At 44.3% G+C, this 18,610-nt stretch overlaps 1 protein-coding gene across 3 annotated transcripts in view; it reads right to left on the minus strand.

Moving 5' to 3' along the window:
• Positions 1-18,610, minus strand: part of LOC139234017 (thrombospondin type-1 domain-containing protein 4-like) — a 343,337-nt gene that overhangs the window by 322,658 nt on the left and 2,069 nt on the right. For 2 of the 3 annotated variants that reach the window (XM_070864853.1, XM_070864851.1), the window contains exons 2-3: positions 4,239-4,314; positions 1,943-2,015 (exon numbers count right to left, since the gene is read on the minus strand). In XM_070864853.1, coding sequence (XP_070720954.1) covers positions 1,943-2,015; positions 4,239-4,261 — 96 coding nt within the window. In that variant the 5' untranslated portion in view covers positions 4,262-4,314. Of the gene's footprint in view, positions 1-1,942; positions 2,016-3,443; positions 3,516-4,238; positions 4,315-18,610 lie in introns of those variants that run through there. The other variant, XM_070864852.1, reaches the window with a different exon arrangement.

The following is an 18,610-nucleotide window of genomic DNA, read 5'->3' on the forward strand; positions in this document are numbered from 1 at the left end:
GCAGAGGCTCGCGATGCCTGCCCCGAGGAGATCAAACCTTTCATAGGTGCATCTATGAACTATTACTACAGGCAGACTGCCTGATGTGGGGCAGCCGAGTAGTTATGCCTCTGCGAGGCAGAGAGACATTTGTCCGGGAGCTCCACTGCGAACACCTGGGGATCGTTCTCATGAAGGCCATAGCCAGATCCCACGTCTGGTGGCCTGGTATTGACGCGGACTTGGAGCTCTGCGTCCGACGGTGCACCATTTGTGCCCAACTCAGTAATGCCCCCAGGGAGGCCCCCCTGAGCCCCTGGCCCACCAAACCGTGGTTGCGGGTGCACGTAAACTATGCGGGCCCATTCATGGGCAAAATGTTCCTCGTAGTCGTCGATGCGTTTTCAAAGTGGATTGAATGCACCATTTTAAACTCGAGCACCACCTCTACCACTGTGGAGAGCCTTGGAACCATGTTTGCAACGCACGGAATTCCTGACATATTGGTCAGTGATAATGGTTCATGCTTTACCAGCGCAGAATTCCAAGATTTTATAGTTGACCACGGCATAAATCATGTTAAGACGGCACCGTTCAAGCCGGCCTCCAATGGCCAGGCGGAGCGAGCAGTGAAAATCATTAAACAAGGCATGCTTAAAATCCAAGGTCCCACGCTGCAGGGCCGCCTGTCGCGACTGCTGCTGGCATACAGATCTCGTCCGCATTCATTGACTGGGATTCCCCCCGCGCAACTATTGATGAAATGGACCTTAAAGACAAGGCTCTCGTTAATCCTCCCAGACATGCATGAAATCGTTGAGGCAAAGCGCTGGAGGCTAACCGAGTACTATGACCGAAATTCGAGGGGGAGGTGGAATGAGATGGGGGACAAAGTGTTTGTGCTAAACTATGGCAGGGATCCCAAATGGCTTGCAGGGACAGTAACAGGCAAGGAAGGAAACAGGCTACTGGTAGTACAAATGGACAATGGCCAAATCTGTCGGAGGCATATCGACCAAGTAAAAATTAGATTCACCAACAACACTGCAGAACCAGAGGCAGACTACAATGTGGAACTCACACCACACCTGGTGGACAGACAGAGGGAACAACCTGAGGAAAGGGCTATCCCAACAGACAGCCCAGGCGAGATACCAGCAATCATACGGAACGAAACAGACAGCCCAGGCGAGATACCAACAATCACACCGAAAGAAAAACAGGCACCAAGGCAAACAACTGAACCACAACTAAGACGCTCCACGCGAGAGCGTAGACCACCCGAGAGACTGAATCTATAAAGACAATAAGACCTTAGGGGAGGGTGATGTCATGTATCTCACATTACTGTACATAACTATATCTTACCATGCTATACATGACTGTAACTAATTATGACCTGTAACCACAAGCATACCTTACCACCAGGGGTGCACTTGCAGGAGACACTGTATACCTGTTCCACACAGGTATATAAAGATAGGTCTCAGGCAAGTGTGGCATTCGAGAGCTGTGAAATAAAGGTGCAGGTCCTGAGTGACCTTGACTTCAGCATGTGCCTCGTGTGAGTCTGTACTGCAGGGACAGGACTTTACGGGGTTTACATGCAATAATTCAACCCAATGCAGAAATATAATTTTTGTTATGAGTTTGTTGAAAAAAATAACCAATTTGGTACCTCCTCACAATGCAGCTGTGATAACATGAAATAACTTTTAAAATTCAGAACCTAAAAGGCGGATAGATTTTGTTATGGAAAGATTTGCCATTTTAAAATTAAGACAGATGTTCTGACACTGTACAAGAAAGATTGTTGATGCAGCATTCTGTCTGTAAACAGGAAATCAACACATTCCTTTAATAATTGAAGGTTGCAATTAGGGTTTCACAAGCCTGGACACTCGTGCTTGCAGTAGAGAGCAGCCAGCGGCATTTCTGCACCATCACAAACATCTCCGCTTACCTTTCTGTGTGCAAAGCATAGTTGAGGGATTACTGCCAAGTGGAAGCCTAGGACTGTAACCAGCGTGAAAAACCTGCAACAGAACAGTCTGTCAAACATTGCCCGGGGAAAATCACAAAGAAACTTTTTTTTAAAAGTTACCTGCTGTAAAGCCACAGATATCACAGCCACACGGCAGGAGTGAACCTCATTGACTGTGATTCTTTCTGTAACAGTTCAGTATATCGCAAAAACAGACGTGGTATAATGGTAGAGAAGACTTTTGTCAGGGTTGTAACTGAGAGAATGCAGAGCTGCGAGCTCAAAGGGAAATGGATTAGACTGAATAAGAGTAGAAATTGAGCCAATAGCAAGGCTGTGAGGTGGTGAGGCGCACATTGCGTGCTATGAATTCCACGTAGAGAGGTCCTGTGGGAAGGAGGAGCAAGGACAGTAGGAGTATGTTTGAGTTTGTGTGTGTGTATTGGCACATGCGGTGGAGCCTGGTCTCCAGTCAGCTTGGACCCCCTTGCCACTGGACCAAGACCTTGCTCCGTCAAGTCCGCCTGGTGCAACGGCCACCCCACGTTAAAAGAATTCACGCACAGGCATGTTCCACCATTTAAAATGAGTTCATCAGTCACCCGAGACTCATTTTTAGTGTAAAAACAAGTCAACCTCGGCTCCGAGGGACTGCCTATGATGAGGAGAAATTGAGATAACCGTCAATGAAAAGATTGCGAGAAGGCAAGAGCCTATAAAGCATCATCTAGAATGATGAGAAAGATTGAAAACAGTTGTGACGAAGGGTATACATCTGAGTCATTAGCCTGTTTTTTTCTCTTTGGAGATGATGAAAGACCTGCCTTTATTTCTAGCATTTTCTGTTCTTGTTGTAGTATTATGGTGCCTTGGGTCAGAATGCAAAGTAGTTCTGTGCCTAGTCCATTGATTTTCTAATCTCCGCTACATTGTGCTACTAAGGCATTGACCTTTCCCAGGGAGGCTCACTCCACTGAATTATGGCAGAAGTTCGCCAGCCTCCACCTCACAGGCCATGCATCCCCTGGTTGTGTAGAGCTCATCTTCTGCCAGCCCTCCGCCATTAACAAAGATATTATCCCTCGTTTGGACTGTCACTGGACCCAGTACCCAGCATCAAAAATCTACATACTAAACAGCACCATTGTAGAAGTAAAAGGCAGCTTAGGGCAAACACAGTGAGAAATTCTTAATTTTAACTCCTATTTTTCTGTTTTTCCTTTACGTCTACATGCATTTATTTGTTAAAATCGTAATTTTAAAGCTAATGTTTGGAGAGGTAACACTGGGAGATTGTGATACTGTCAGAAATACAGAGATTCAAACACTGGTTGCATATTATGTGTTACATCGAACAGACATTACAAGAGCTGTACTCTGTTCTAAATATAGATTTAATGTAGTCTTATTTGCTCATGAGGATTTGAAATATTCAAGTCTTTTTGTACACACACTGATTTAGGGAATCAATATTCTACACCTGCTATTCACAGCAGGCTGCAGACCAGGTCAATAACCAGAAGGATCTGACTTTATCTGTCGCATACTGTGTCACGTTTGGAAAATGGTGGCAGGAATCCAGGAACATCTGCTCCACAGACCCCGAGCAAAATGGCAGCACTAGCAAGGACTCCAGAGCTACACTCCAGTGAAAAGCAATCGATCCCTTTAAAAAGTCTGGATATTAGTGTGCATCCAAAACGCATGACATTTGAATTGAACCTTAAAAATATTGAGAATGAAAGCCAGTTATTTCCTGCTGTTTTTTCTGACCTTGTGAAGACAGAGATTTATGACCAGTTGCCAATCTACAGATAAAATTACACGATAATTGACTTCTGGATTTGCCCATTTAGAGCATTTAAACCTTGTGGCCTTGATGGAACAGATGCATCACATGATCTAATGCTCGATACTTATCAAAAGGCGTATCCTTTAACAGTGTCAACAATAAATAGGAAATCAACTCGTTTTCTTTATTCTGTATTTTGATTCGGGAAATCAGTAGTGTTGGAATCAGAGTAGCAGAAATCCAAGTGCCAACTCCAATACAGAAAAGTCTGCAGCTCCTGGCCAGCCACTGTTAGTTTTCTACTCCAAGAAAATGACAATTAGTGATTATTTTATGATGGCTTGTGAAATCTGAATGCTGATTCTAAGCAGCCCTGACAATGACGTTGAGAGGGGTGAAATTAATTTGAATTTTATTTGGTGATTTTCCCTATTCTATACATAGATACCACTGAGTGCAGCATTGTAGCTTCTTGTCACTTACCAAAACGGTACTACGGTTTCCATCGTGACGTCATGAATATAAAACAAAATCTTGTGTCTTGTAGTTGTCTCAATTTCTAAAAATAAACACGACGAGTTAGAGTATACACTGGCCTAATGTCTGTTTTGAAACTTTAAACATAGGTTCAACACATGCAGAATATTATATTTTATAAATACCATTCCATCGTTATCATAATAGCTTCTGAGAGCTCAATGTTTCGTGTTACAAATTAAGGATGAACATCTAGTAACAAATGCAAAATGAGATGTGGGCAGGCAATCGAAGCAACTTATAAGCAGGTGTCCATGTATCAGACTGTGTATTACTTGATCTAATATTTACAAGTTATCATTCAACTGGTTTAGCCACATTGCCCGATCTACCGGGTCCTCTATAAAACCTGTGAACTGCTCCAGGATCATCCTGGAATGCAAAGATAAAGCCCCAGCTTTATTTCTCCACTATCAACCTTCTCCTTAAACCTCTCTCCTCCGCCCCCTCCATTTTCACCTCCAACAATAAGTGCGAGGAACATAGTGTTCTGTGTCACTAAGATTGAGACCATCTGCTCAGCTGCATCTCCCACTCCCTTCCCTTCCCCTAGCCCACCAAGCCAAACTTCCCCCAAGGTCACCCTATCCACGAGACCCATCTACTGCTCTGTTGAACCTATTCCCACCAAACTCACCTTTTTGGTCCGGACGCTAGCTGATATTAACAGTTCTCTCTCTTCAGGTATGCTCCCCCTCCCTTTCAAGTATGCTATCATCACCCCCTCCTCAAAAAACCCACCCTTGACCCCTCTGTCCTTGCAAACTACCGTTCTATCTGTAACTCCCACCCCCCCCCCCTCCATTGTTACCTCTGGAGTCCCACGGGAATCTATACTTGGCCCTTTTCCTATTTCTCATCGATGTACTGCCCCTCGGTGACATCATCTGAAAACATGTTCAGGATCCACAGTACACGGACAACACCCAGCTCCATCTCACACCTCTCTTGACCCCTCCACTGGCTCTGAACTATTTAAACGAGGGCCTGCTATTAAAATCTGCAGGGTCTCTACGACCACAAACTCTGCAGATGCGCTGCCCGCTTTGCTGCTCGTTCCAATGGTTCCTGTCCTGTTTTTAACTCCATTCTCTAACAATCGAATCCATCCCCCTCCCTGGCTACTGTCTCAGGCTGTTCGCAAACTCTGCATCCTTTTTGACCCTCAGCTGACCCCATATCCCCTCCAGCACGATCCCCTACTTCCACCTCTGTAATATCACCGTCTCCACCCATGCCTCAGCCATCTACTGCTTAAACCCTACTCCATGCCTTTGTTATCTCGAGACTTGACTATTCCAATGTTGTCCTGGTTGGCCTCCCATCTTCCACCCTACATAAACTTGAGCTCATCCAAAACTCTGCTGCCCGTGTCCAAGACCCATTCACCCGTCACACCTGTGCTCGTTGGCCTACGTTGACTCCCGGTCCACCAATGCCTTGAATTGAACATTCTAATCCATGTGTTCAAATCCCTCCATGGCCTCACTCCCTCCCTATCTTGGTAACCTCCTCCAGCCCTACAACCCTCCTAGATCTCGGCGCTCCTCCAATTCTGGCCTCTTGTGCATCGCTGATTTGACCCAATCTTGGCAGCCATTCAAGCCCCAAGTGCTGGAATTCCCTCCTTAACCTCTCCACCTCTCTCTCCTGTAAGATTCTCCTTTAAAACTTACCTCTGTGACCAAGCTTTTGATCACCTGCTTCAATGTCTCCTTCTTCAGCTCAATGTCATTTTTTCTATCTGATAACACTCTTGTGAAGTGCTTTGGGAAATGTTACCGCTTTAAAAGCACTTTTTAAATGTTTCTGCCTGGTGTGGAAGGAGAGTGATCTTCCTGAGCAAGTGAGAACAGTATCAATGATGGAGAGCATCTGCTGTCAGTTGTCAGACAACAACAATCAATACACAATCCATATGTTCTTAAATGAGCAGATACAGATTGGGGGATTACATTTTACAAGAATATAGATAAAGTGCCTTGGACATATTAGTGAATAATTAATGAATTGCTATCAAAAGCAATAATTTAAATCATAGTTCTGGGATAAATGATGTTGAATGATAACATTCAATACATAAGAACACAAGATAAGTGTGGTGTATGTAGCACACAAATCACTGACTCCACACGGTCTGGTGTTGATCTAACTGCTGTGACCTTGGTCCTTTATTGAACAGCTCCAGAGTGCTCCACAGGTGTGGTGGGCAGCCTTTTATACTGCCTCTTGCAGGTACTTTCAGTCTCCCACTACAGCGCCCTCTGTGGTGCACCATTGTACTTATCATACATTTAATGTACCAGAGCAATACACATCACCACTTCCCCCCCCAGTTCAAAAAGCTGTTGCTAGAATCCCCTAAATCGAAAAACGCATTAGCCCATTAGTAATGTTGGTCATGGATCCACATCCCTGAATTTAAACACAGTGACCACCCAGCATTAAAATATTTCTTGTCATAAATCCATCATCCTACATTCACATGGCACACTTAAGACTCGCTCTGGCCTTACAAAAGTCCAAAATTCTTTATGCGGGGACTGCAATGGTGTGAGGCTCTTTTAAGACTCCCGGGAGCATTTCCCTTTTAAGACGCCACCTTGTGGCTCGCACGAGGCTTCCGTTGGGCGCGCCATATCTTAGGTGTTCTGCTGGCCTAGAAAGAAAAAGAACACGGAAGGAGGGAAAGGGAAACACAGAAGGTGGGGAGAGGGAATTTTGCAGTGTTTTTGGGAAAGGTTTCAGGCATTTGTTCAAGATCATCTTTCTCTGACGCTGCTGGAAATACTCGATGTTGGCGCTCTCAAACTCGGCGCGGCGTTTCGTTAACAGAATGAGGAACAACAAACATCAGCGGCAGCACCAGTTTGCTTGCCGCCCAACCTGCGGCCTCCGCGGCCGCCACCATCGCGACCGCTGCCGCCGCCCGACTGTTCCGCTGCGTGGGGCCTCCCCGCTTCTCGCCCGCAGCGCCCCGCTGGCCCGCACCCCAGCAATGGGCCCGCACCTGTAACCTTGAGTGGAGGCTGAGGCTGCAGGATTGCTAGGGGCCGGGGGTTCTGGGCTGCTGCTGCAGCTCCAGCTCGGTTGGCGCTGCCCTTTGCAAACCCGGGGAGCAGCAGTCTGTGGAGGAGTGAAGAAGTCTTCCCAGCTCCCACGGACCCTTCCCATCCATCTTCTGCCGAGGAGCGTCGGCCCATCGCCTGCAATGACCCATAAGGGTAAACCGCGCGTCTCGCCCCCGTGAGATACCTGCACATCCGCTCTGCCAAGAACAAGTATCAGTTCCTTGGTGTAGGTACACAGCTTTGCCGTGACCGGGACCAGCTTGGGTCGTGCAGCCAGGTTACCCCAGTTTATCACAAGTTCTCTGACTCATCAACGACGGACCCGAGCCCGTGTCCACTGCCATACTCACTGGGACTCCGTCAATTTTTACTTCCATTATCACTGGGGGCGAATCGTCGGTTCACGTATACAGTCCCAACACCTCATCTTCTTCTGCCTGCTCCTCACTGAACAGTGAATCATCCCCCATCTCCTCAGCCACATGTTGAGTTCGATTTCTGTTACACATACGTTGAAGGTGGCCTTTAATGTGGCAGGTATTGCACATGTACTCCGCAAACCTGCACCGGTGAGCCCCATGGCTTCCTCCGCAGCGCCAGCATGGTGCTGCTTGATTGGCCCCCCTCAGCAGACTCTGATTCCCAGGACCCCGAGATCTGTGCTCTCTGCCCCGGGCGGGCAGAGCCACGTTCTGCAGTTTTGTCCATGGTGGCCGCTATCCTGTGGACAGTGCCTGCCGGGTTCGAGACTGTGTGGATCATCTGCTTGGTGCTGCACATCGAGGTCATATATGCCCGGCTGATGGTGATGGCCTTTGTCAGGGTGACTGTGGGTTCCGTGGCCAGCAGCTTGTGAAGGAGGCCCTCGTGGCCGATCCCCATGACGAAAACGTCCCACAACGCCTAGTCAAGGTGTGCGCCAAAATCACACGGCGCCGCGAGTCTCTGGAGGTCCGCAGCATATTTGATGACATCCTGGCCCTTAGGTCTGCAGTGATGGTAAAATTTGTATCTGGCCGTGAGGATGCTCTCCTTCGGTTTCAACTGGTCACGAATGAGTGCGACCAGCTCCTCATATGACTTGTCCCTGGCGCTCCCGGGTGCCAGCAAATCCCTGACGGGACAATAAACCTCATCTCCACAACTGGAGAGCAATATCGCCTTACGCTTCTCTCAGTACGTTCGTGTCCTCCGTCAGGTCGTTTGCTGTGAAGTAGTACTCGAGCCTTTCCGTAAAGGCCTCCCAATCATTGCCCGTGGTAAAATCCTTTAGCGAGCCCAGAGTAGCCATGGTTGCGTGGAGTTCGTCCGCTTCCTCATCGCCAATGTGATGTATGTAGCACACAAATCACTGACTCCACACGGTCTGGTGTAAATCTAACTGCTGTGACCTTGGTCCTTTATTGTTCAGCTCCAGAGTGCCCCTCAGGTGTGGTGGTCAGCCTTTTATACTGCCTCGTGCAGGTGCTGTCAGTCTCCCACCACAGCACCCTCTGTGGTGCACCATTGTACTTATCATACATTTAATGTACCAGAGCAATTCACAACAATAAGTATTAGGAGAAAGAGTAGGCCATGTGGCCCTTCGAGACTGATCCGCCATTAAATCAGATCATGGCTGATCTACAACCTCAACGGCACTTTCCCACCCGATCCCTATATCTCTCGAGTCCAAACATCTATCGATCTCAGCCTTTAATATACTCAATGACTCAGCATCCACAGCCCTTTGGGGTAGAGAATTTGGAGTATGGCCTACTCCTGCTCCTATTTCTTATGTTCTTAAAATTCCAAAGATTCACAACCCTCCGAGTGAAGAAATTCCTCCTCATCTCAGTCTTAAGTGACCGACCCCTTATCCTGAGACTATGCCCCCTAGTTCTAAACTCTCCAGCCAGGGGAAACAACCTCTCAGCATTTACCCTGCAATCCTCCTTGGAACCTGGTATCTTTCAATGAGATCACTTCATTCTTCCAAACTCGAGAGTTTAGGCCCAATCTACTCAATCTCTCCTCGTAGGACAGCCCTCTCATCCCAGGGATCAATCTAGTGAACCTTCGTTGTACCGTCTCTAAGGCAAGTATGTCCTTCCTCAGATAGAGACCAAAACTGTGCACAGTACTCCAGATGTGCTCTCACCAGGCCCTGTACAATTGTAGTAAGACTTCCTTACTCTTATACTCCAACCCCCTTGCAATAAAAGCCAACATCCCACTTTCCTTCCTAATTGCTTGCTGTACCTGCATGCTAACATTGAGTTTCCTGTATGAGGACCTAAATCTCTCTCAACACCAACATTTAATAGTTTACCACCATTTAAGAATTTTTTTTTTCTATTCTTCCTACCAAAGTGAATAACCTCACATTTCTCCTCATTATACTCCATCTGCTGCCTTACTGCCCACTCACTTAACCTATCTGTATCCCTTTGCAGAGTCTTTGTGTTCTCCTCACAGCTTACTTTCCTTACGTGAGGAAATTATCACAGACTGGAGAAAGCGTCCATAATGTGTTTTTTAATTGATGTTTTCTTCTAAGAACATCACAGTCCGGTGATAGTAATAGAATTAGCATAATACAAATAGAAATTTGGAAAAAAAATACAAAACATAGGTTATAAGAATCTCTGTCTGTTGGTCTTTTCTGCATGAGCATTGCCTTAAACAACTTCGGAGTGCTTTCCCTGCCTCTCCTGAAGGCACTAACCCTTGCTGGGTCAGCTGTAATACAAATGCAGACTGCCCTCCAATTCTTAAAGTGAGAGATAGGGATTGGAGTGCTGTCAGACGATTCAAACATAAAGAGCCACATGCCATTTCCAACTGTCCATCGTAGGTTCCTGGACAGCTTTGGGTCATTTCCTCTTTCTGAGTTCAGGGCACTGAGGCCAACTGCAGCATCTTCACTTGCCCCAATCCAGCTGAGATCAACTAACTTAGTACAACCGTGAATAAAGACTCGGACGGACCCGAGTCCGTCTCCGTACCACACTAAGGAGTGCATTTGCCCACCGTGCATGTTGCATTTTTAAAAAATGTTTCAAGGTGACGAACAACAAACAATTACCATCAATTCTTCTGTGCTGTATATCCTATTTAATTTTCAAATATTTTTTCCTCTCCTCAACCATCTACCAAGTCTTCATGTGTAAACTTTCGCAAGGCAACTTTAAAATCAACCCCGTGAGGTACATTCTCGTAGCTGGAACTTACTCTAATACATGCCTATCCTCTGCACAGCACTGGTCCATAGTGGTATTTCTGATATTTGGATTGCTTCATTCTACCACATTACGTTGGAGTTTTACCAAGCTGAACAATGCACCTAACATGGAATGAAAACAAGTGACAGCATCCAGAGCTTTTGACATTGTATCCAAACAGGCACAGCACGCCTGAATGATCCCCTCTTAGCTCTTCAGACTTTCTTATATAACACTGTCAGGTATGTATATTCTGTTTGTAGCCACCATGGCATCGTTGTTGGAGGCCACTAAGCAGCACGTACATGGTGCTGCTCAGGTATAAAAGGCCAGCCAGTTTGAGAGTCAGGCACTTTGGGCCGTAATAAAGCAGAGCCAAGACTGTACCTTGCTTAGTTAAACAGTACTCAGTTTGAACCTTTATTGCAAACTTAACACCATGAAATGTTAAAATAAACTAGTTGGCGTTTCCTGAATCCGATTGGAATGTTTGTGAACTTTGTTCCTTTGGTGTATTTAGTTGTTTCAATGAATAAATCAGTTTGAGAATTGACAGCACAGAAATTAAAATGCTACTTTATACTTAAAGTAACTGGGGGAAATCTAACAGTAAGACTGGGAGTGATCATAAGCACGCATCTGTCCGGGATTGTAAGTGAGTGTAACCTCTGAGCTCAGATAGGAGGAAGGAGGCTTCACAATTCATTATTCTGTAGCCGAGAAATCTTCAGTGGTTTTGTCAACCTTTTAGTGCTCCACTCACCGCCCTGCCCAAAATATAGCAGTAAAATCCTGTTTCCTTTAACCTCCTCCGCATTTTAATATTAGATTACATTGTGATAACTGCACATTTGTTTGACAAAAAGTAAAGTTTAAATTATTTTTATCAGATCATTGATTTCATGAAAAAGTTGTGTGCATGTGTGGTCGGCTGTTGGTTGTTTTAATCATGATGTCAGGCACTAGTAACATGACAACCAGAAGGAACGGTCCCAACGGAATATAGGAACAACTCTGTTCACAGCACAAGGGATTCTGTGACAGGGAGTGGTCACATGCTCCTCTGTAGACTCTCAGAACACACCCAAGTGAATTACAGGAGTCTTAATGCTCCCTGACTGGAACAACCTGCTAAAGGGGAAATCTTTCATATGACAAAAAATAACCCGCTACCATCAACTGAAATCAGCTCCCCACATGAGCAGAACCATACAGCACAAGGTTCCACTCTCAGTTAGATATTTATTAAACTGACCACAAACAACCACCTCAACTCAAACTCCAAACAAAACAGTGACTCTCAAATCAACACACCATCCTCTATACAACTCCACACAGACAATTAATGAAGTAGTTACAGCATTTTGCTTTTTGTGGTTTACATCAATGATCTAGATTTGAATATAGGGAGTATGATCAAGAAGTTTGCAGACGACACTAAAATTGGCTGTGTGGTTGATAATGAAGAGGAGTCATGAGCTGCAGGAGGATATCAATCTACTGGTCAGGTGGGCAGAGCAGTGGCAAATGGAATTTAATTCAGAGAAGTGTGAGGGGATGGCTAATAAGGAAAGGTTATACACATTAAATGGTAGGCCACTTAAAAGTGACCTTGGAGTGCTTGTCCACAGATCCCTGAAAGTAGCAGGCCAGGTGGATAAGGTGGTTAAGAAGGCATACGGAATGCTTGCCTTTATTGGCCAAGGCATAGAATACAAGAGCAGGGAGGTTATGCTTAAATTGTATAATACTCTGGTTAGGCCACAGCTGGAGTACTGCGTGCAGTTCTGGTCACCATATTGTAGGAAGGGCGTGATTGCACCAGAGAGGATGCAGAGCATCCTTTACTAGGATGCTGCCTGGAATGGAGAATGTTAGCTATGAGGACAAATTGGATAGGCTGGGTTTGTTCTCATTGGAACAGATGAGGCTGAAAGACCTCATTGAGGTGTATAAAATTTTGAGGGGCTTGAATATAGTGGATAGCAAGGGCTTTGTTCCATTGGTGGAGGGGTCAATTACAAGGGGGCTTAGTTTTAAGGTGGTTGGTGGAAGGTTCAGAGGGGATTTGAGGGGAAGCTTCTTCATGCAGAGGGTTGTGGGGGTCTGGAACTCTCTGCCTGGAAGAGTGGTGGATGCAAAACCCTCACCCCATTTAAAAGGTGCTTGGATGGGCACTTAAAGTGCCGTAATCTGCAGGGTTAGGGATCTAGAGCTGGTAATTGGGATTAGACTGGATAACCTTTTGTTGGCTGGCGCAGATATAATGGTAAGTACTTCAGGGAATAGAATACGATCAGAGTGATCTCCTGGACTGGTTTAGATCGCCTGGATGGGTCGGAGAGGAATTTTCCCAGATTTTTTTCCCCAATTGAGCTGGATTTTTAATATTTTTTTGCCTCTTCCAGGAGATCACATGGCTCCAGCTGGGGTAGAATGTAGAATTTTTCAGTATAAGAGGTATCGTGGTTGTGTGGGGCGGACTGGCCGGATGCTCTTTACCTTTCCGCCATTGTTCATAGGTTTATATGTAAACTTCAGGGCTGCTGACCGAGGGCCGTGCGGCTCTTTGTCGGCCAGTGCGGACACGATGGGTCGAAATGGCCTCCTTCTGCTAGGGTTAGGGTCTCTTGCCCAAATAAGAGTTTTATAAATTAACACACAGAGTACAAGAAATAAATTGAGTGAATTAGAGGCTCAAGTACTGTTTGGAGGGTATGACGTGGCGATTACAGAGACGTGGCTGCAAGCTGGTCATGATTGGGAGTTAAATATTTCAGGTTATAAGGTCTTTAGGAAGGATTGGGAAACTGGAAGAGGGGGAGAAGTAGTCTTATTGATTAAAGATACTATTACAACATTAGTAAGAGAAGCTAGAGGTAAGAGAAAGCAATCAGCAGAGACTCTGTGGTTAGAATTGAGGAACAGGAGCTAACACTGCAATGGGAGTTGTCTACATGCCTCCTGATAGCTGCAATGAAATGGCAGGATGTATTAATTCAGAGATTAGAGAGGCTTGCAGAAAAAGCAGAGTGGTTTTAATGGGAGACTTTAATTTTCATATAGATCTGGAATAGCAGAGATGCTCACATCAGAAAGGTAGTGAACATCTTTGCATTCAAAATAGCTTCTGGAGCAGTATGTTTTAGAACAAACAAGAGAGAAAGCCACACTAGATTTAGTAATGAGTAACGAACCAGACTGTTAATAATCGAACAGCAAGGGAACATTTATCTAACAGTGATCATATATTATCAAATTCAATGTTAGGTTTGAAAAGGAGAAACGTAACAGTGACTAAAGTTCCATAGAAACATAGACATAGAAACATAGAAAATAGGTGCAGGAGTAGGCCATTCGGCCCTTCTAGCCTGCACCGCCATTCAATGAGTTCATGGCTGAACATTCAACTTCAGTACCCCATTCCTGCTTTCTCGCCATACCCCTTGATCCCCCTAGTAGTAAGGACCTCATCTAACTACAAATAAAAACAGAAATAAAAACAGAAAATGCTGGAGCTGACAAAGGGTCACCGACCTGAAATATTAACTGAGTTTCTCTCTCCACAGATGCTGCCTGACCCGCTGAGTATTTCCACCATTTTGTTTTTATTTCAGAAAACCAACATCTGCTGTATTTTGCATTTGTACTAAGATTCTAGATTTTAGTAAGGCTAACTTTAATGGGATGAGACAGAGACTGATAACAGCAAATTGGTCAAAACTGTTTGAGTAAAACTACAGATGAACAGTGGGAAGTATTCAAAAAAGAATGTAGCTTAATACAGGACCAGTACATACCCCGAAGGAACAAGAGCTCTACTTACTAAATAAAATAACCACGGTCGACAAATTAGGTGAGAGATAACATAACATAAGAATTAGGAACAGGAGTAGGCCATCTAGCCCCTCGAGCCTGCTCCGCCATTCAACAAGATCATGGCTGATCTGGCCGTGGACTCAGTTCCACTTACCCGCCCGCTCCCCGTAACCCTTAATTCCCTTATTGGTTAAAAATCTATCTATCTGTGATTTGAATGCATTCAATGAGCTAGCCTCAACTGCTTCCCTGGGCAGAGAATACCGCAGATTCACAAACCTCTGGGAGAAGAAATTCCTTCTCAACTCGGTTTTAAATTGGCTCCCCCGTATTTTGAGGCTGTGCCCCCTAGTTCCAGTCTCCCCGACCAGTGGAAATAACCTCTCTGCCTCTATCTTGTCTATCCCTTTCATTATTTTAAATGTTTCGATAAGATCACCCCTCATCCTTCTGAACTCCAACGAGTAAAGACCCAGTCTACTCAATCTATCATCATAAGGTAACCCCCTCATCTCTGGAATCAGCCTAGTAAATCGTCTCTGTACCCCCTCCAAAGCTAGTATATCCTTCCTTAAGTAAGGTGACCAAAACTGCATGCAGTACTCCAGGTTCGGCCTCACCAATACCCTGTACAGTTGCAGCAGGACCTCCCTGCTTTTGTACTCCATCCCTCTTGCAATGAAGGCCAACATTCCATTTGCCTTCCTGATTACCTGCTGCACCTGCAAACTAACTTTTTGGGATTAAAGAGTTTCATGCACAAGGACCCCCAGGTCCCTCTGCACCGCAGCATGTTGTAATTTCTCCCCATTCAAATAATATTCCCTTTTACTGTTTTTTTTTCCCAAGGTGGATGACCTCACATTTTCCGACATTGTATTCCATCTGACAAACCTTAGCCCATTCGCTTAACCTATCTAAATCTCTTTGCAGCCTCTCTGTGTCCTCTACACAACCCGCGTTCCCACTAATCTTTGTGTCATCTGCAAATTTTGTTACACTACACTCTGTCCCCTCTTCCAGGTCATCTATGTATATTGTAAACAGTTGTGGTCCCAGCACCGATCCCTGTGGCACACCACTAACCACCGATTTCCAACCCGAAAAGGACCCATTTATCCCGACTCTCTGATTTCTGTTAGCCAGCCAATTCTCGATCCATGCTAATACATTTCCTCTGACTCCGTGTACCTTTATCTTCTGCAGTAACCTTTTGTGTGGCACCTTATCAAATGCCTTTTGGAAATCTAAATACACCACATCCATCGGTACACCTCTATCCACCATGCTCGTTATATCCTCAAAGAATTCCAGTAAATTAGTTAAACATGATTTCCCCTTCATGAATCCATGTTGCATCTGCTTGATTGCACTATTCCTATCTGGATGTCCCGCTATTTCTTTCTTAATGATAGCTTCAAGCATTTTCCCCACTACAGATGTTAAAAACTAACCGGCCTATAGTTACCTGCGTTTTGTCTGCCCCCTTTTTTAAACAGAGGTGTTACATTAGCTGCTTTCCAATCCACTGGTACCTCCCCAGAGTCCAGAGAATATTGGTAGATTATAACGAATGCATCTGCTATAACTTCTGCCATCTCTTTTAATACCCTGGGATGCATTTCATCAGGACCAGGGGATTTGTCTACCTTGAGTCCCATTAGCCTATCCAGCACTACCCCCCTAGTGATAGTGATTATCTCAAGGTCCTCCCTTCCCACATTCCCATGACCAGCAATTTTTGGCATGGTTTTTGTTTCTTCCACTGTGAAGACCGAAGAAAAATAATTGTTTAAGGTCTCAGCCATTTCCACATTTCCCATTATTAAATCCCCCTTCTCATCTTCTAAGGGACCAACATTTACTTTAGTCACTCTCTTCCGTTTTATATATTGGTAAAAGCTTTTACTATCTGTTTTTATGTTTTGCGCAAGTTTACTTTCGTAATCTATCTTTCCTTTCTTTATTGCTTTCTTAGTTATTCTTTGCTGTCGTTTAAAATTTTCCCAATCTTCTAGTTTCCCACTAACCTTGGCCACCTTATACGCATTGGTTTTTAATTTGATACTAAAGGGAAGAGCATACAAAAGTGCAAAGAATAGATCCATGGGACTGGGATAGACATAAAGAACACAAAGGAAGACAAAAAAAGATGGTAGGAGCTGCAAAAATGGAATATGAAAAGAAACTTGCAAAGGATATCAAGATTAACACAAAATTTTTTTACAATTATATTAGAAAAAGGGTTGTCAAGTGGACTTTTGTATGCTCTTTTTCCTAGGCGAGAGAAACCAGGAAATTATAGACCCGTTAGTCTAATATCTGTTCTGGGGAAGTTATTGGAATCTATAGAAACATAGAAAATAGGTGGAATAGGCCATTCAGCCCTTCGAGCCTGCACCACCATTCAATAAGATCATGGCTGATCATTCCCTCAGTACCCCTTTCCTGCTTTCTCTCCATACCCCTTGATCCCCCTAGCCGTAAGGGCCATATCTAACTCCCTCTTGAATATATCCAATGAACTGGCATCAACAATTCTCTGCGGCAATTAAGAGCAGATTGACACTTAGTGATATGTGAGCTGATTAGAGAGAGCCAACATGGATTTGTAAAGAGTAGGTCATGTCTAGCAAACTTAATTGAATTTTTTGAGGAACAAAAAGTAGTAGGTGAGGAATGTCTATGGATGCAGTTAGTATGGACTTCCAGAAGGCATTCAATAAAGTTCCACATAAGAGACTGTCGCTAAAATTAAAGCTCATGGAATTGATGGCAAATGATTGACCTAGTTTGGAGATTGGTTGGTTTGGAAGACAGAGAGAAGGGAAAATGGGTATGTACTCGAATTGGAAGGAAGTGACTAGTGGTGGCACACAAGGATCTGTGCTGGGGCCACAACTATTCAATATATTTGTTAATGACTTAGATAACAAAACAGAGAGCCATATATCTAAGTTTGCCTATAAAAGATTGGTGGCATAGTAAGTTGTGTAGATGGGAGCATAAAAATTACAAAGAGACATTGATAGATTGTGAGTGGGTAAAACTGTGGCGGATGGATTTCAATGCAGGTATGTGTGAGGTCATCCATTTTGGACCAAAAAGGATAAATCTGAATATTTTTTTAAATGGTGAAAAGCTAGGTATAGTGGAGATTTGGGGGTCCATGCACACGGATCACTAAAATGTGGTGGTCAGGTACAAAAAACAATATCAAGGGAATGAAGTTTTGCTACAGCTATACAAAGCCCTTGTTAGACCACATCTGGAGTACAGTGTACACGCACTGCACCTCAGAAAGGATATATTGGCTTTGGAAGGAATCAGCCTAGATTCATCATTCCAAGGGTTACATTACGAGGAGAGATTACATAAACTAGGCTTGCATTCCCAGGAATATAGAAGGTTAATGGGGTCATTTGATTGCATTTTTTAGGATTTTGAAAGTAATTGATAGGGTAGATAGAAACTTTTTCTGCTGGTGGGGGAGTCTAGAACAAGGGGACATAACCCTAAAATCAGAGCCAGGCCATTCAAGAGAGGAGTTAGGAAACACTGCTTCACAGAAAGGATGGTAGAAATGTGGAACATTCTCCCACAAAAGGAGTAGATGCTATCAATTAATAATTTTAAATCTGAGAGCGAGTTTTTTTCTAGTCAAGGGTATTAAGGAATATATAGGCAAGACAGGTGGATGAAGTTATGGTACAGATCAGCCATGATCTCTTTGAATGGCAGAACAGACTCGAGGGGTTGAATGGCCTATTCCTATGTTCCTACTGGCCTTCACAAAGGGAGAATGCTCATTTTCCACATGTGCCAACTTATAAAATATCACTTTGGTGCTTGATATTATCCTGGTGAGTGATTTACATAACACACGCAACATTATCATTTTAATCCCTTGTGATGAGACGATGATCCGTGCATTATTTTTAAAATGGGGATGTCATAAGCAAGCAACACAACAGTGCCGTTAAATTCAGTGTTATGTGGGTGTGTCTTGTGTTTTGTAAACTATTCAAAAAGGTTTGCCAAATATTTTTTTTTTCATGCTTTACTTTAAACATTTCACTCAGAAATACAGATCTCAAGAATCTCCCCAACCTGAGACATTACACAGGAATTAAGCAGGAAGCAATGGTACAGTTGCTGGAGCAACTTTGAATCTAAACAGGTATTTGTGAACATGTTGATAATAACTGGGACAGGTACTGGTGGA

The sequence above is a fragment of the Pristiophorus japonicus genome, chromosome 21, assembly GCF_044704955.1.
Source record: "Pristiophorus japonicus isolate sPriJap1 chromosome 21, sPriJap1.hap1, whole genome shotgun sequence".
In the NCBI taxonomy this organism is placed as follows: domain Eukaryota; kingdom Metazoa; phylum Chordata; class Chondrichthyes; family Pristiophoridae; genus Pristiophorus; species Pristiophorus japonicus.